Raw genomic sequence first — 13,850 nt, forward strand, 5'->3', positions numbered from 1 at the left:
TTTTTAAAAAAGGAGGGAGAGAGAAAACAGGGAATTATAGACCGGTCAGCCTGGCATCGGTAGTGGGTAAAATGATGGAATCAATTACTAAGCAGTGCATTTGGAAAGAGGTGACCTGATAGGTACAAGTCAGAATGGATTTGTGAAAGGGAAATCATGCTTGACAAATCTTCTGGAATTTTTTGAGGATGTTTCCAGTAGAGTGGACAAGGGAGAACCAGTTGATGTGGTATATTTGGACTTTCAGAAGGCTTTCGACAAGGTCCCACACAAGAGATTAATGTGCAAAGTTAAAGCACATGGGATTGGGGGTAGTGTGCTGACATGGATAGAGAACTGGTTGGCAAACAGGAAGCAAAGAGTAGGAATAAATGGGTACTTTTCAGAACAGCAGGCAGTGACTAGTGGGGTACCGCAAGATTCTGTGCTGGGGCCCCAGCTGTTTACATTGTACATTCATGATTTAGACGAGGGGATTAAATATAGTATCTCCAAATTTGCGGATGACACTAAGTTGGGTGGCAGTGTAAGCTGCGAGGAGGATGCTATGAGGCTGCAGAGTGACTTGGATAGGTTAGGTGAGTGGGCAAATGCATGGCAGATGAAGTATAATGTGGATAAATGTGAGGTTATCCACTTTGGTGATAAAAATCGAGACACAGACTATTATCTGAATGGTGACAGATTAGGAAAAGGGAAGGTGCAACGAGACCTGGGTGTCATGGTACATCAGTCATTGAAGGTTGGAATGCAGGTACAGCAGGCGGTTAAGAAAACAAATGGCATGTTGGCCTTCATAGCAAGGGGATTTGAGTACAGGGGCAGGGAGGTGTTACTACAGTTGTGCAGGGCCTTGGTGAGGCCACACCTGGAGTATTGTGTACAGTTTTGGTCTCCTAACTTGAGGAAGGACATTCTTGCTATTGAGGGAGTGCAGCAAAGGTTCACCAGACTGATTCCCGGGATGGCGGGACTGACATATCAAGAAAGACTGGATCAACTGGGCTTGTATTCACTGGAGTTCAGACGAATGAGAGGGGATCTCATAGAAACGTTTAAAATTCTGACAGGTTTAGACAGGTTAGATGCAGGAAGAATGTTCCCAATGTTGGGGAAGTCCAGAACTAGGGGTCACAGTCTAAGGATAAGGGGTAAGCCATTTAGGACCGAGATGAGGAGAAACTTCTTCACCCAGAGAGTGGTGAACCTGTGGAATTCTCTACCACAGAAAGTTGTTGAGGCCAATTCACTAAATATATTCAAAACAGAGTTGGATGTAGTCCTTACTACTAGGGGGATCAAGGGGTATGGTGAGAAAGCAGGAATGGGGTACTGAAGTTGCATGTTCAGCCATGAACTCATTGAATGGCGGTGCAGGCTCGAAGGGCCGAATGGCCTACTCCTGCACCTATTTTCTATGTGTCTAAAATCCCTACATTCTCTACCAAACATTATTGTGGGAGCACCGGCACCAGAACAACTCCAGCGGTACAAAGAGAAGGCCAACCACCACCTTCTCGGAGCAATAGGGGATGGGCGATAAACACGGCATTGCCCACAAATCAAACACATTTTTATTTTAAATGTCTCCAAGGGGACACGCTAGAAATATAGAAGTTAAGTGAATTGGGGTTTTAAAAAAAAACAAGATTTCAAAAGGCTTTTGACAAGGTCCCACTCAAGAGATTAGTGTGCAAAATTAAAGCACATGGCATTGGGAGTAATGTATTGACATGGATAGAGAACTGGTTGGCAGACAGGAAGCAAAGAGTAGGAATAAACGGGTCCTGTTCAGAATGGCAGGCAGTGACTAGTGGGGTGCCGCAGGGTTCAGTGCTGGGACCCCAGCTATTTACAATATACATTAATGATTTAGATGAAGGAATTGAATGTAATATCTCCAAGTTTGCAGACGGCACTAAGCTGGGTGGCAGTGTGCGCTGTGAGGAGGACGCTAAGAGACTGCAGGGTGACTTGGACAGGTTAGGTGAGTGGGCAAATGTATGGCAGATGCAGTATAATGTGGATAAATGTGAGGTTATTCACTTTGGTGGCAAAAACCGGAAGGCAGAATATCATCTGAATGGTGACAGATTAGGAAAAGGGGAGGTGCAACGAGACCTGGGTGTCATGGTGCAACAGTCATTGAAATTTAGCATGCAGGTACAGCAGGCGGTGAAGAAGGCAAATGGTATGTTGGCCTTCATAGCGAGAGGATTTGAGTATAGGAGCAGAGAGGTCTTACTGCAAATGTACAGGGCCTTGGTGAGGCCACACCTTGAATATTGTGTACAGTTTTGGTCTCCTAATCTGAGGAAGGACATTCTTGCTATTGAGGGAGTGCAACGAAGGTTCACCAGACTGATTCCCGGGATGGCAGGACTGACATATAAAGAAAGACTGGATCGACTAGACTTATATTCACTGGAATTTAGAAGAATGAGAGGGGATCTCATAGAAACATATAAAATTCTGATGAGATTGGACACGTTAGATGCAGGAAGAATGTTCCCGATGTTGGGGAAGTCCAGAACCAAGGGTCACAGTCGAAGGATAGAATTCTTTATTCAGATGGAGAGTGACAAATTCAGAGACCAGGCTCCTGAACTTAAGGAAAGGTAACTTCGATGGTATGAGATGTGAATTGGCTAGAATAGACTGGCAAGTGACACTTAAAAGGTTGACGGTGGATAGGCAATGGCAAACATTTAAAGATCACATGGATGAACTTCAACAATCGTACATCACTGTCTGGAGTAAAAATAAAATGGGGAAGGTGGCTCAACCGTGGCTAACAAGGGAAATTAAGGATAGTGTTAAATCCAAGGAAGAGGCCTATAAATTGGCCAGAAAAAGCAGCAAACCTGAGGACTGGGAGAATTTTGTAATACAGCAGAGGAGGACAGAGGGTTTAAATAGGAGGGGGGAAATAGATTGAGAGGTAGCTTGCTGAGAACATAAAAACTGACTGCAAAAGCTTCTATAGATATGTGAAGAGAAAAAGATTAATGAAAACAAACGTAGGTCCCTTGCAGTCAGATTCAGGTGAATTTATAATGGGGAACAAAGAAATGGCGGACCAGTTAAACCAATACTTTGGTTCTGTCTTCACGAAGGAAGACACAAATAACCTTCCGGAAATACTGGGGGACCGAGGGGCCAGCGAGAAGGAGGAACTGAAGGAAATCCTTACTAAGTGGGAAATTGATGGGATTGAAGGCTGATAAATCCCTGGGGCGTGATAGTCTGCATCCCAGAGTACTTAAGGAAGTGGCCCTAGAAATAGTGGAATGCATTGGTGATCATTTTTCAACAGTCTATCGACTCTGGATCAGTTCTTATGGACTGGAGGGTAGCTAATGTAAGAAAGGAGGGAGAGAGAAAATGGGTAATTATAGACTGGTTAGCCTGACATCAGTAGTGGGGAAAATGTTGGAATCAATTATTAAAGATGAAATAGCAGTGCCTTTGGAAAGCAATGACAGGATCGGTCCAAGTCAGCATGGATTTATGAAAGGGAAATCATGCTTGACAAATCTTCTAGAATTTTTTGAGGATGTAACTGGTAGAGTGGACAAGGGAGAACCAGTGGATGTGGTATATTTGGACTTTCAAAAGGCTTTTGACAAGGTCCCACACGAGATTGGTGTGCAAAATTAAAGCACATGGTATTGGGGGTAATGTACTGATGTGGATAGAGAACTGGTTGACAGACAGGAAGCAGAGAGTTGGGACAAACGGGTCCTTTTCAGAATGGCAGGCAGTGACTAGTGGGGTGCCGCAGGGCTCAGTGCAGGCGGTGAAGAAGGCAAATGATATGTTGGCCTTCATAGCTAGGGGATTTGAGTATAGGAGCAGGGAGGTCTTACTGCAGTTGTACAGGGCCTTAGTGAGACCTCACCTGGAATATTGTGTTCAGTTTTGGTCTCCTCATCTGAGAAAGGACGTTCTTGCTATTGAGGGAGTGCAGCGAAGATTCACCAGACTGATTCCTGGGATGGCAGGACTGATATATGGGGAGAGACTGGATCGACTGGGCCTGTATTCACTGGAGTTTAGAAGGATGAGAGGGGATCTCATAGAAACATATAAAATTCTGACAGGACTGGACAGGTTAGATGCAGGAAGAATATCCCCGATGTTGGGGAAGTCCAGAATCAGGGGACGTAGTCTCAGGATAAGGGGAAAGCCATTTAGGACTGAGATGAGGAGGAACTTCTTCACTCAGAGAGTTGTTAACCTGTGGAATTCCCTACCGCAGAGAGTTGTTGATGCCAGTTCATTGGATATATTCAAGAGGGAGTTAGATATGGCCCTTACGGCTAAAGGGGTATGGAGACAAAGCAGGAAAGGGGTACTGAGGTGAATGATCAGCCATGATATTGAATGGTGGTGCAGGCTCGAAGGGCCGAATGGCCTACTCCTGCACCTATTTTCTATGTTTCTATAAACCTGGAACAATACTTTCAGATACATAAGCGTGGCAGGACAGTGGAGCACTGGTTAAGGAGTGTGATGGGCAATGTTGGAATCAACACTGGGAAATAATTTCTTCAAATAAGAAATAGGAGCAGGAGTTGGCCATTCAGCCCCTCGAGCCTGCTTCGCAAGATGAACTGGGGACGGGTGGTATGGCCCACATCCTCCAAACCTTTTAAAATGAATGAGATAGTTACAGATTACATCGTATTACATTGTATTTGCAGCACAGAAACCGGCCGTTCGGCCCAACAGGTTAATTCCAGTGTTTATGCTCCACACGAGCCTCCTCACACACTCCTTCATCTAACCCCATCAAAGTTTACTTCTATTCCATTGTCTTTCATGTTTATCCAGCTTCCCCTTAAATGCACCTACGCTAGTCACCTCAAGCACTCGCTGTGGTAGCGAGTTCCACATTCTAACCACTCCCTGGATAAAGAGATTTCTCCTGAATTCCTTACATTTTTGGCCCCGAGTTCTGGTCTCCCCCACACAGACAGACACCCAGACACTGCGTCTACCCTACATAATAACGACCTCGATCAGTTCACCACTCTGTCTTTTCTCTTTTCGAGAGAAAAGAGCCCCCAGCCTGTTTAATCTATTTTAGCTCAACCTTCCAAGGGGTGGGGAGGGGAGGAAGAAATTGGTCTCCAACCATGTCATGTAACAGGATCTTTAATGAATCCGACGTTGTTGCCTCCGCTGCCTGCTCCAGATGTCGTTGGTGGAACAGAGTGGTGCACGTGTGTCCGAGAGCTACCTCATTCAAGTACTAACAAAATAAAATGCCATGTCACATACCCCTTCCTGACAAGTTTGCTTTCATACACTGCGTTTCACCCTATTTTTTTTTTTTTAAACATTTCTTTGAGGAAGTCCGTCATTCTTTGGCATTGAGCTGGTTGAACTGTCAGTAGGCTGTGCAGTTAAGTATTTGCTTGTGGTGGCAGAGATCGTGTGGGAGACTCTAGCGTTTTTGTGGTGGTTGTGTTGGTCCGTGCTGCCATGGATTCACCATGGACTAATTTTGTTGTGAGTTTGTTTTTGTTAAAAAATAAGCGTCGGCTGATTTCGCTTCTGGATTCAATTAAAACTTTCAGTCGTTTTTTTTTTTGGTGGACACTTGGCCGCCTGTTTCTCATATGTCTGCCTGCAGTGAGTTTGAGTTTTTAAGCGGTGTGAAATGTTGGCGGGCAACGCAGACCTTTGGTGCTTGCTACGGATCCCCGAGAAGTGAAACGAGCGAGCGCGCGATAAAGGGGATGGGTAGAAGCTGGTGGGATAGAATCTGTCTCTTTTCAGCCATGTTCCTAACGAAACAAAGTAATCCCGTCCCAACCCTCAACACCCCACCCACCAACCCACCAGAAGCCAACGCATTTTCCTGAGATGGATTTAAAAACCGACGGAACGCCCAACTCTGGGAAGAATTATTCTGGGGAAATTCTTCGTTTGCAACAGGAGGAGGCTATTCAGCCCCTTGAGCCTGCTACATAAAGTAAGAAATAGGAGCAGGAGTAGGCCATACGGCCCCTTGAGCCTGCTCCGCCATTCAATGAGATCATGGCTGATCTGATCGTGACCTCGACTCCCCTTTTCTGCTCTTAACCCTTGACTCCCCTTGCTCCGCCCCATTCAGTTAGATCATGGCCGGTCAAAACCAATCTCCGACCCCGATAGGCGATCAACAACAACTTGTGTTTATATAGTGCCGTTAACATAGTAAAAGGTCCCAAGTTGCCTCATAGGAGTATTATGAGACAAAAACCTGACACTGAGCCACATAAGGAGGAATTATGGCAGATGACCAAAAGCTTGGTCAAAGAGGTATATTTTAAGGAGCAGTGGAGAGGTTTATGGAGGCAATTCCAGAGCTTGGGGCTTGGCAGCTGAAGGCATGGCCACCAATGATTGAGCGATTATAATGGGGGATGTTCAGTACGGAAGAATTACGAGAGCGCAGATATCTCGGGGGTGTTGTGGGGATGGAGGAGGTTACAGAGATGGGGAGGGGCGAGGCCATGTAGGGATTTGGAAACCAGGGTGAGAATTTTAAAATCCAGGCGGTCACGATGACCACAAGGTTCATTACGCAACACCCCTCCTATCCTTTTTATATGCAGTGAAATCAAACTCCTCCCAGGACATGTCCAGCCCCCTTATTGAACATTTCCAATGAATTGGTACCCATTGCACAAGCCCGTAATCCAAAGGTCGGTGATTCTCTGGCAAAAACCGCCCCGATGTCCAACCAAGTTCTATGCTTGCATACCTTGTACACGTGTCCACTCGTTTCTCCCTAACATTTAATTCAAATAATCTGTCCACATGTACACCGTCTTGTCCCTCTGTAATGTTAAATACTTCAATCAAGTCTCTCCTTTGCAATTCTCTGCTTTTCTGGAGTAAAAGGGACCCAGTTCCCTGAGCCTTGCTGTCCAAAGTTAAGGGCTTCTAAACAAGGTACTGATCTAATCGCCCTTCACTCAGTCTTTTCTTGGCCCTAAATACCTCAATAGGTGAAGAGACTAGAACTGGCAATGTTGTGGTGCGGTAGTGTAGTGGTTATGTTGCTGCACAATAGTCCAGAGGCCTGGCCTAATCGTAGAATCATAGAAATTTACAGCACGGAAGGAGGCCATTTCGGTCCATCGTGTCCGCACCGGCCAACGAAGAGCTAAGCAGCCTAAGAATCTAGAGAAACATAGAAACATAGAAAATAGATGCAGGAGTAGGCCATTCGGCCCTTCGAGCCTGCACCACCATTCAATAAGATCATGGCTGATCATTCACCTCAGTACCCCTTTCCTGCTTTCTCTCCATACCCCTTGATCCCTTGAGCCGTAAGGGCCATATCTAACTCCCTCTTGAATATATCCAATGAACTGGCATCAACAGCTCTCTGCGGTAGGGAATTCCACAGGTTAACAACTCTGAGTGAAGAAGTTTCTTGTCATCTCAGTCCTAAATGGCTTCCCCAACATCGGGAACATTCTTCCCGCATCTAACCTGTCCAGTCCCGTCAGAATTTTATATGTTTCTACGAGATCCCCTTTCATCCTTCTAAACTCCAGTGTATAAAGGCCCAGTCGATCCAGTCTCTCCTCATATGTCAATCCTGCCATCCCAGGAATCAGTGTGGTGAACCTTCGCTGCACTCGCTCAATAGCAAGAACATCCTTTCTCAGCTTAGGAGACCAAAACTGAACACACTATTCCAGGTGAGGCCTCACTAAGGCCCTGTACAAACTGCAGTAAAACCTCCCTGCACCTATACTCAAATCCTCTCGCTATGAAGGCCAACATGCCATTTGCCTCCTTCACCGCCTGCTGTACCTGCATGCCAACTTTCAATGACTGATGTACCATGACACCCAGGTCTCGTTGCATCTCCCCTTTTCCTAATCTGTCACCATTCGGATAATCTGCCTTTGTGTTTTTGCCACCAAAGTGGATAACCTCACATTTATCCACATTATACTACATCTGCCATGCATTTGCCCACTCACCTAACCTATCCAAGTTACTCTGCAGCCTCATAGCATCCTCCTCGCAGCTCACACTGCCACCCAACTTAGTGTCGTCTGCAAACTTGGATATTACATTTAATTCCTTTGTCTAACTCATTAATGTCTATTGTAAATAGCTGGGGTCCCAGCACTGAACCTTGCGGTACCCCACTGGTCACTGCCTGCCATTCTGAAAAGGACCTGTTTCAGAACAAGAGGTCTTCGGTCTTTGGGGGAAGGCTTGAGCAGGTTGGGCCTGTACTCGTTGGAGGTTGCAGGAGTGAGGTGTGATCTTATTGAAACGTGGGATTCTGAGGGGGCTTAACAGGGTGGATGCGGAGAGGATGTTTCCCCTCGTGGAATCTAGAACTATGGGCCACATTTTGAGAATAAAGGGTTGCCCATTTAAAAGAGGAGGAATTTCTTCGCCCAGAGGGTCGTGAAAGTTTGGAATTCTGTGGCGGCTGGGTCATTGAATATATTTATGATGGGGATAGACAGATTTTTGAACGATAAGGGTGTCAAAGGGTTATGGGGAGCGGGCAGGGAAGTGGAGCTGAGCCCATGATCAGATCGGCCATGATCTTTTTGAATGGTGAAGTAGACTCGAGGGGCCAAATGGCCTATTCCTGCTCCTATTATGTTCTTGTGAATCTCAACATGACGGCTTCTGAATTTGATTTTTATACAATTTAAAAAAAAAAAATCTTGACCATAAAGCTGTCTGTCATAAAAATGCAGGGTTCACTAATGCCCTTTTAGGTAAGGAAACTTGCTGTCCTTACCCGGTCTGGCCTCTGACTCCAGTCCTACACTGCTACTGACTCTTAATTACCCTCTGAAGCAGCCTAGCAGGCCCCTCCATTATAGCAAAACCTCTACCAGTGGTTCGAGAAGATCCACCTCACCACCACCATCTCGGGGCAACGAGGGACAGCCTTTCCAGCGATGCCCACCTTCTGAGAATGAGTAGGGGAAAAAAATAATAGAGTATACACAACCTTCTAAACGAATTAGAATTGAAGGAGGTATTTAACTATAAAAAGGAGAGTTAGGCTTCTGAGTGTCTCTCTTGTAAATGAGGGAAAAAAAACAAAGACTTGCATTTATATAGTGCCTTTCATGACCTCTGGATGTCTCCAAGCTCTTTACAGCCACAAGTACTTTTTGAATTGTAGTCACTGTTGTAAACTGTGGGGTGCACAGCAAGCTCCCATGAACAGCAATGTGACGATGACCAGATAATGTGTTTTTAGTGACTTGAGGGATAAATATTGGCCAGGATACCGGCGTAAACTCCCCTGCTCTTTGAAATAGTGCCCATGGGATGTTTTACGACCGCATGAGAGGAGCAGATGGGGCCTCGGTTTAACGTCTCGTCCAAAAGACGGCACCTCTGACAGCACAGCACTCCCTCAGTACTGCACTGTGAGTAATTAGCCTAAATGTTTGTGCTCTCTGGAGTTGGACGAGTCGGTGCTCTCCAGCAACCTTTTTCTTGGCAGCTGTATAGGAGAGTGCAGTTGGTGCAGTCATGGGTTCAAAGCTGAGGTCAACAAACACTCAAGAAGTTGCAACATCTCGCAGTATGGGACCTGGCTTTTGGCAGAGCCCAAGTTTGTCCAATTTCTGCACAAGAAGCTTTGTTGGAAGGATTCCTTGAAGGCGACAGCGCATCTAGTATAAAGAGCGTAAGAATATAAGAAATAGGAGTAGGCCCTATGGCCCCTCGAGTCTGCTCCTCCATTTAATATGATCATGGCTGATCCGATCATGGACTCGGGTCCACTTCCCTGCCCGCTCCCCAAAACCCTGTATTCCCTTATTAAGATTGTTCTCTTATCGGTTAAGAATCCCTTGATTTCCCCGAGACTCCCAAAATCTGTCTCAACCTTGAATATATTCAGAGTCTTCGCATCCACAGCCCTCTGGGGCAGAGAATTCCAATAGTTGAGAAGAGCGCTTGGATCAATATTGAGACCATCGGGGAGACAGAGAAAGTTGGGACCTCATCACAGCCTGGATCCAGACATGGATGCAAGAGCTGAATGCCCGTGGAGAGGTGAGAGTAGGCGCTCTTGGCGTTGAAGACTTCAAATATAGCACCAAGGGGTCCTCTCAAAACTGGGGTCAATGGGGATGAAAGGGAAATTACTCCATTGGCTGAAGTTACAACGAAGGAAGATGGTCAGCATCCGCCACAACCAGAGAACAAATACTAAATAATTAAAGAGAATATGTTGGGAACTGCACAACTGGTTGACCAGCACTGGAAAGAACATAAGAAATAGGAGCAGGAGTAGGCCATACAGCCCCTCGAGCCTGCTCTGCCATTCAATGAGATCATGGCTGATCTGATCATGGACTCAGCTCACCTCTCATTCTTCTGAATTCCAATGAGTAGAGGCCCAACCGACTCAACCTTTCCTCATAAGTCAACCACCTCCTCCCCAGAATCAACCAAGTGAGCCTTCTCTGAACCGCCTCCAAAGCAAGTATATCCTTTCGCAAATATGGAAACCAAAACTGCACGCAGTATTCCAGGTGTGGCCTCACCAATACCTTATATAGCTGTAGCAAGACTTCCTGCTTTTATACTCCATCCCCTTTGCAATAAAGGCCATGGGTCATGCCTGAGTGGTTGACTTTATATCGCTTCAGTATCACAGCAACAAGAGGAGGCCATTCAGCCCTTCGAGCCTGTTACACCATCCAATTAGATCTTGGCTGTTCTGCACCTTAACTCAATTTACCCGACTTGGTTCGATAACGCTCAATATCCTTGCCCAACACCAGTCTATCAATCTCCGTTTTGAAATTTTCAATTTTCAACAGCTTTTTGAAGGAGAGAGTTCCAGATTTCATTTTTAAGTTGGTATCTACCCAGTCTTTCCTTCTGTGACTCGATTCTTAAAGGATCTGGGCGAGGGAGGAAGGGAATCCCACATTGCTACAGTGACTACACTCCAAAAACACTTAGTTACGTAAGAACATAAGAAATAGGAGCAGGAGTAGGCCTCGAGCCTGCTCCGCCATTCAGTAAGAACATGGCTGATTAGATCATGGACTCAGCTCCATTTCCCTGCCCGCTCCCCTTATCTTTACTCCCCTTTACTCCTTTATCACTCAAAAATCTGTCTGTCTCCGCCTTAAATATATTCAATGACCCAGCCTTCACAGTTGGCTGTAAAATGCTTTGAGACGTCCGGTGGTTGTGAAAGGCAATATATAAATCCAAATCTATCTATCTTTATTGGTCAAGCATTGGACCAGGATTGAAGATACTAAATTTCTGCTCCAGAATTTGCCATTAATTCCATGAATTTTTTTATCTCCCAAGAAGCTTTGTTTCTGGAGATTTCGGCTTTTGAAAATCCAAATGCATTTTATGGATAACCATTATCCTCTAAGCATTAACCATCAACGTTCCCGCTAAGGCTGTGTAGCTCTCCGCCGATCCCTCCCAGCCCAGGACCATGTTAAACACTGCGCATGCGTGACACTATAAATGGGCTACACGGCCCCTTAACCAGGCCGCGCCCCCCACCCCCCCAAAAAAAAAAGTAAACATTGTTAAGTATGTCTTTAGATTTGAAGAGGATGTTGCTTGGACTGGAGAATTTTAGCTACGAGGAAAGATTGGATAGGGCTGGAGTTGTTTTCTTTGGAACACAGGAGGCTGAGGGGAGACTTGATTGAGGTATATAAAATGGAGGGGCCTGGATAGAGTGGATAGGAAGGATCTGTTTCCCTTAGAGGGATCAACAACCAGGGGGCATAGATTTAAAGTAATTGGGGGGAGGAGGTTCAGAGGGGATTTGAGGAAAAATCTTTCACCCAGAGGGTGCTGGGGGTCTGGAACTCACTGCCTGAAAGGGTGGTAGAGGCAGAAACCCTCACCACATTTAAAAAGTACCTGTTATGTATGTAAACATTGTAACTCAGACTTGCCACCAGAGGGTGCAACTGTTGGAGGCCCAAGGGTCACCTGCACACCTCATGCAAGGGAGTATAAAAGGTTGTCTGCCATGCTATTTAGGCACTCGAGTTATATTAAAGAGACTAAGGTCACATCAGTTTCAGCTCACAGTACTCAGTCTTGTGGAGTTCTTCCATACTTAACAACCTGGATGTGCACCTGAAGTGCCGTAACCTGCAGGGCTATGGACCTCGAGCTGGAAAGTGGGATTCGACTGGGTAGCTCTTGGTCGGCCGGCATGGACACGATGGGCTGAAATGGCCTCCTTCCGTGCTGTAAATTTCTACGATTGTCTGACTTGTAAGTTGTGGGCTCCTGCTTCTGGTACCGTGAGCTCTGGAGTTGAATGATGATGTTGTTCTGTTTTCAGAGAGGGATTACAGCAACCTCTGCGAGAAGCAGCCAATTGGACGGCATCTTTTCAGGCAGTTCTGTGAGACCCGATTAGAACTGAGGCGATGTATCGAATTCCTGGACGCGGTGGTAAGCTTTTACTTTAACTGGCACTTTACGCCCAAGTAGCAACATAGGAATGGCTAGATTTTTTTTTAAAAAAGACTGAGGTCCATCAGGTGCACCTTCTAACCATCCTGGTAGTCACAATACAACGGTAATGAGGTTGTTGACTAATCATAGCGTTCGGTCGCTATCCATTAGTCCACAGACGGACCCAGAAATGACACAAGGAAATCCCCAGGAATGGAGAGCAGGGGTGCAGAGATGGTCTTCCTCATCCATATGTATCTTGAATATGTCCCCACTGTCTGAGATAATCTGCCATGTGGGGTAATATTGATGAGTAAAGAAGGTGCCTTGCGTTTACTTTTCACTAAATTTAAATTTGTGTTTTCTGATCCTACTAGCCCACTTATGTTAAAGGTTTTTCAGTAAAGATCTACTGAACACACCAAAACCAATCATGGCCCAAAGAAGCATTTTTAGGGAATAGGAACCCAAGATCAGGTTAAAGGTGTAATTATGTTGCTGGTCACAGTTGCAGTAAAAGTGGCATAAAATGTATTCTACAGCTGACTGTATGCTTTGCTGAAGTTCCAGTGTCCAGGCTGCATAGACTCTGAACTAAAGCAGTTAATGCTGTGCCTCCTTGCAGCTGCATCATAGCAGCAGGAGTAATCCACCTGGCCCCTCGAGCCTGCTCTGCCATTCAATAAGATCATGGCTGATCTGATCATGGACTCCGCTCCACTTCCCTGCCCGCTCCCCATAACCCTTTATTCCCTTATCGCTCAAAAATCTGTCTCTCTCTGCCTTAAATATATTCAATGACCCAGCCTCCACAGCTCTCTGGGGCAGAGAATTAGAGATTTATAACCCTCTGAGAAGACATTCCTCCTCCTCCTCAGTTTTAAATGGGCGGTCCCTTATTCTGAGACTATATCCCCTAGTTTTAGTTTCCCCTATAAGTGACAATATCCTCCTCTGCATCCACCTTGTCTAGCCCCCTCATTATCTTATAAGTTTCGATAAGATCACCTCTCATTCTTCTGAACTCCAATGTGTATAGGCCCAACCTACTCAACTTATCTTCATAAGTCAACCCCCTCATCTCTGGAATCAACCTAGTGAACCTTCTCCAACAGCATCCAATGCAAGTATATCCTTCCTTAAATACGGAGACCAAAACTGTACGCAGTACTCCAGGTGAAGCCTCACCAATACCCTGTACAGTTGTAGCAGGACTCTCTGCTTTTATACTCTATCCCCCTTGCAATAAAGGCCAACATTCCATTTGTCTTTCTGATTACTTGTTGTACCTGCATACTAACTTTTTGTGTTTCACGCACAAGGATTCCCAGGTCTCTCTCTACTTTGCAATCTTTCTCCATTTAAATTATAATTTGCTTTTCTATTATTTC

At 45.5% G+C, this 13,850-nt stretch overlaps 1 protein-coding gene across 2 annotated transcripts in view; it reads left to right on the plus strand.

Annotated features, from left to right (window-relative positions):
- Window positions 1-13,850, plus strand: part of LOC139262635 (G protein-coupled receptor kinase 6-like) — a 188,113-nt gene that overhangs the window by 98,809 nt on the left and 75,454 nt on the right. For both annotated transcript variants that reach the window (XM_070877790.1, XM_070877798.1), the window contains one exon: window positions 12,344-12,456. In XM_070877790.1, coding sequence (XP_070733891.1) covers window positions 12,344-12,456 — 113 coding nt within the window. The remainder of the gene's footprint in view (window positions 1-12,343; window positions 12,457-13,850) is intronic.

Source organism: Pristiophorus japonicus, chromosome 1, assembly GCF_044704955.1.
Source record: "Pristiophorus japonicus isolate sPriJap1 chromosome 1, sPriJap1.hap1, whole genome shotgun sequence".
Classification (NCBI taxonomy): domain Eukaryota; kingdom Metazoa; phylum Chordata; class Chondrichthyes; family Pristiophoridae; genus Pristiophorus; species Pristiophorus japonicus.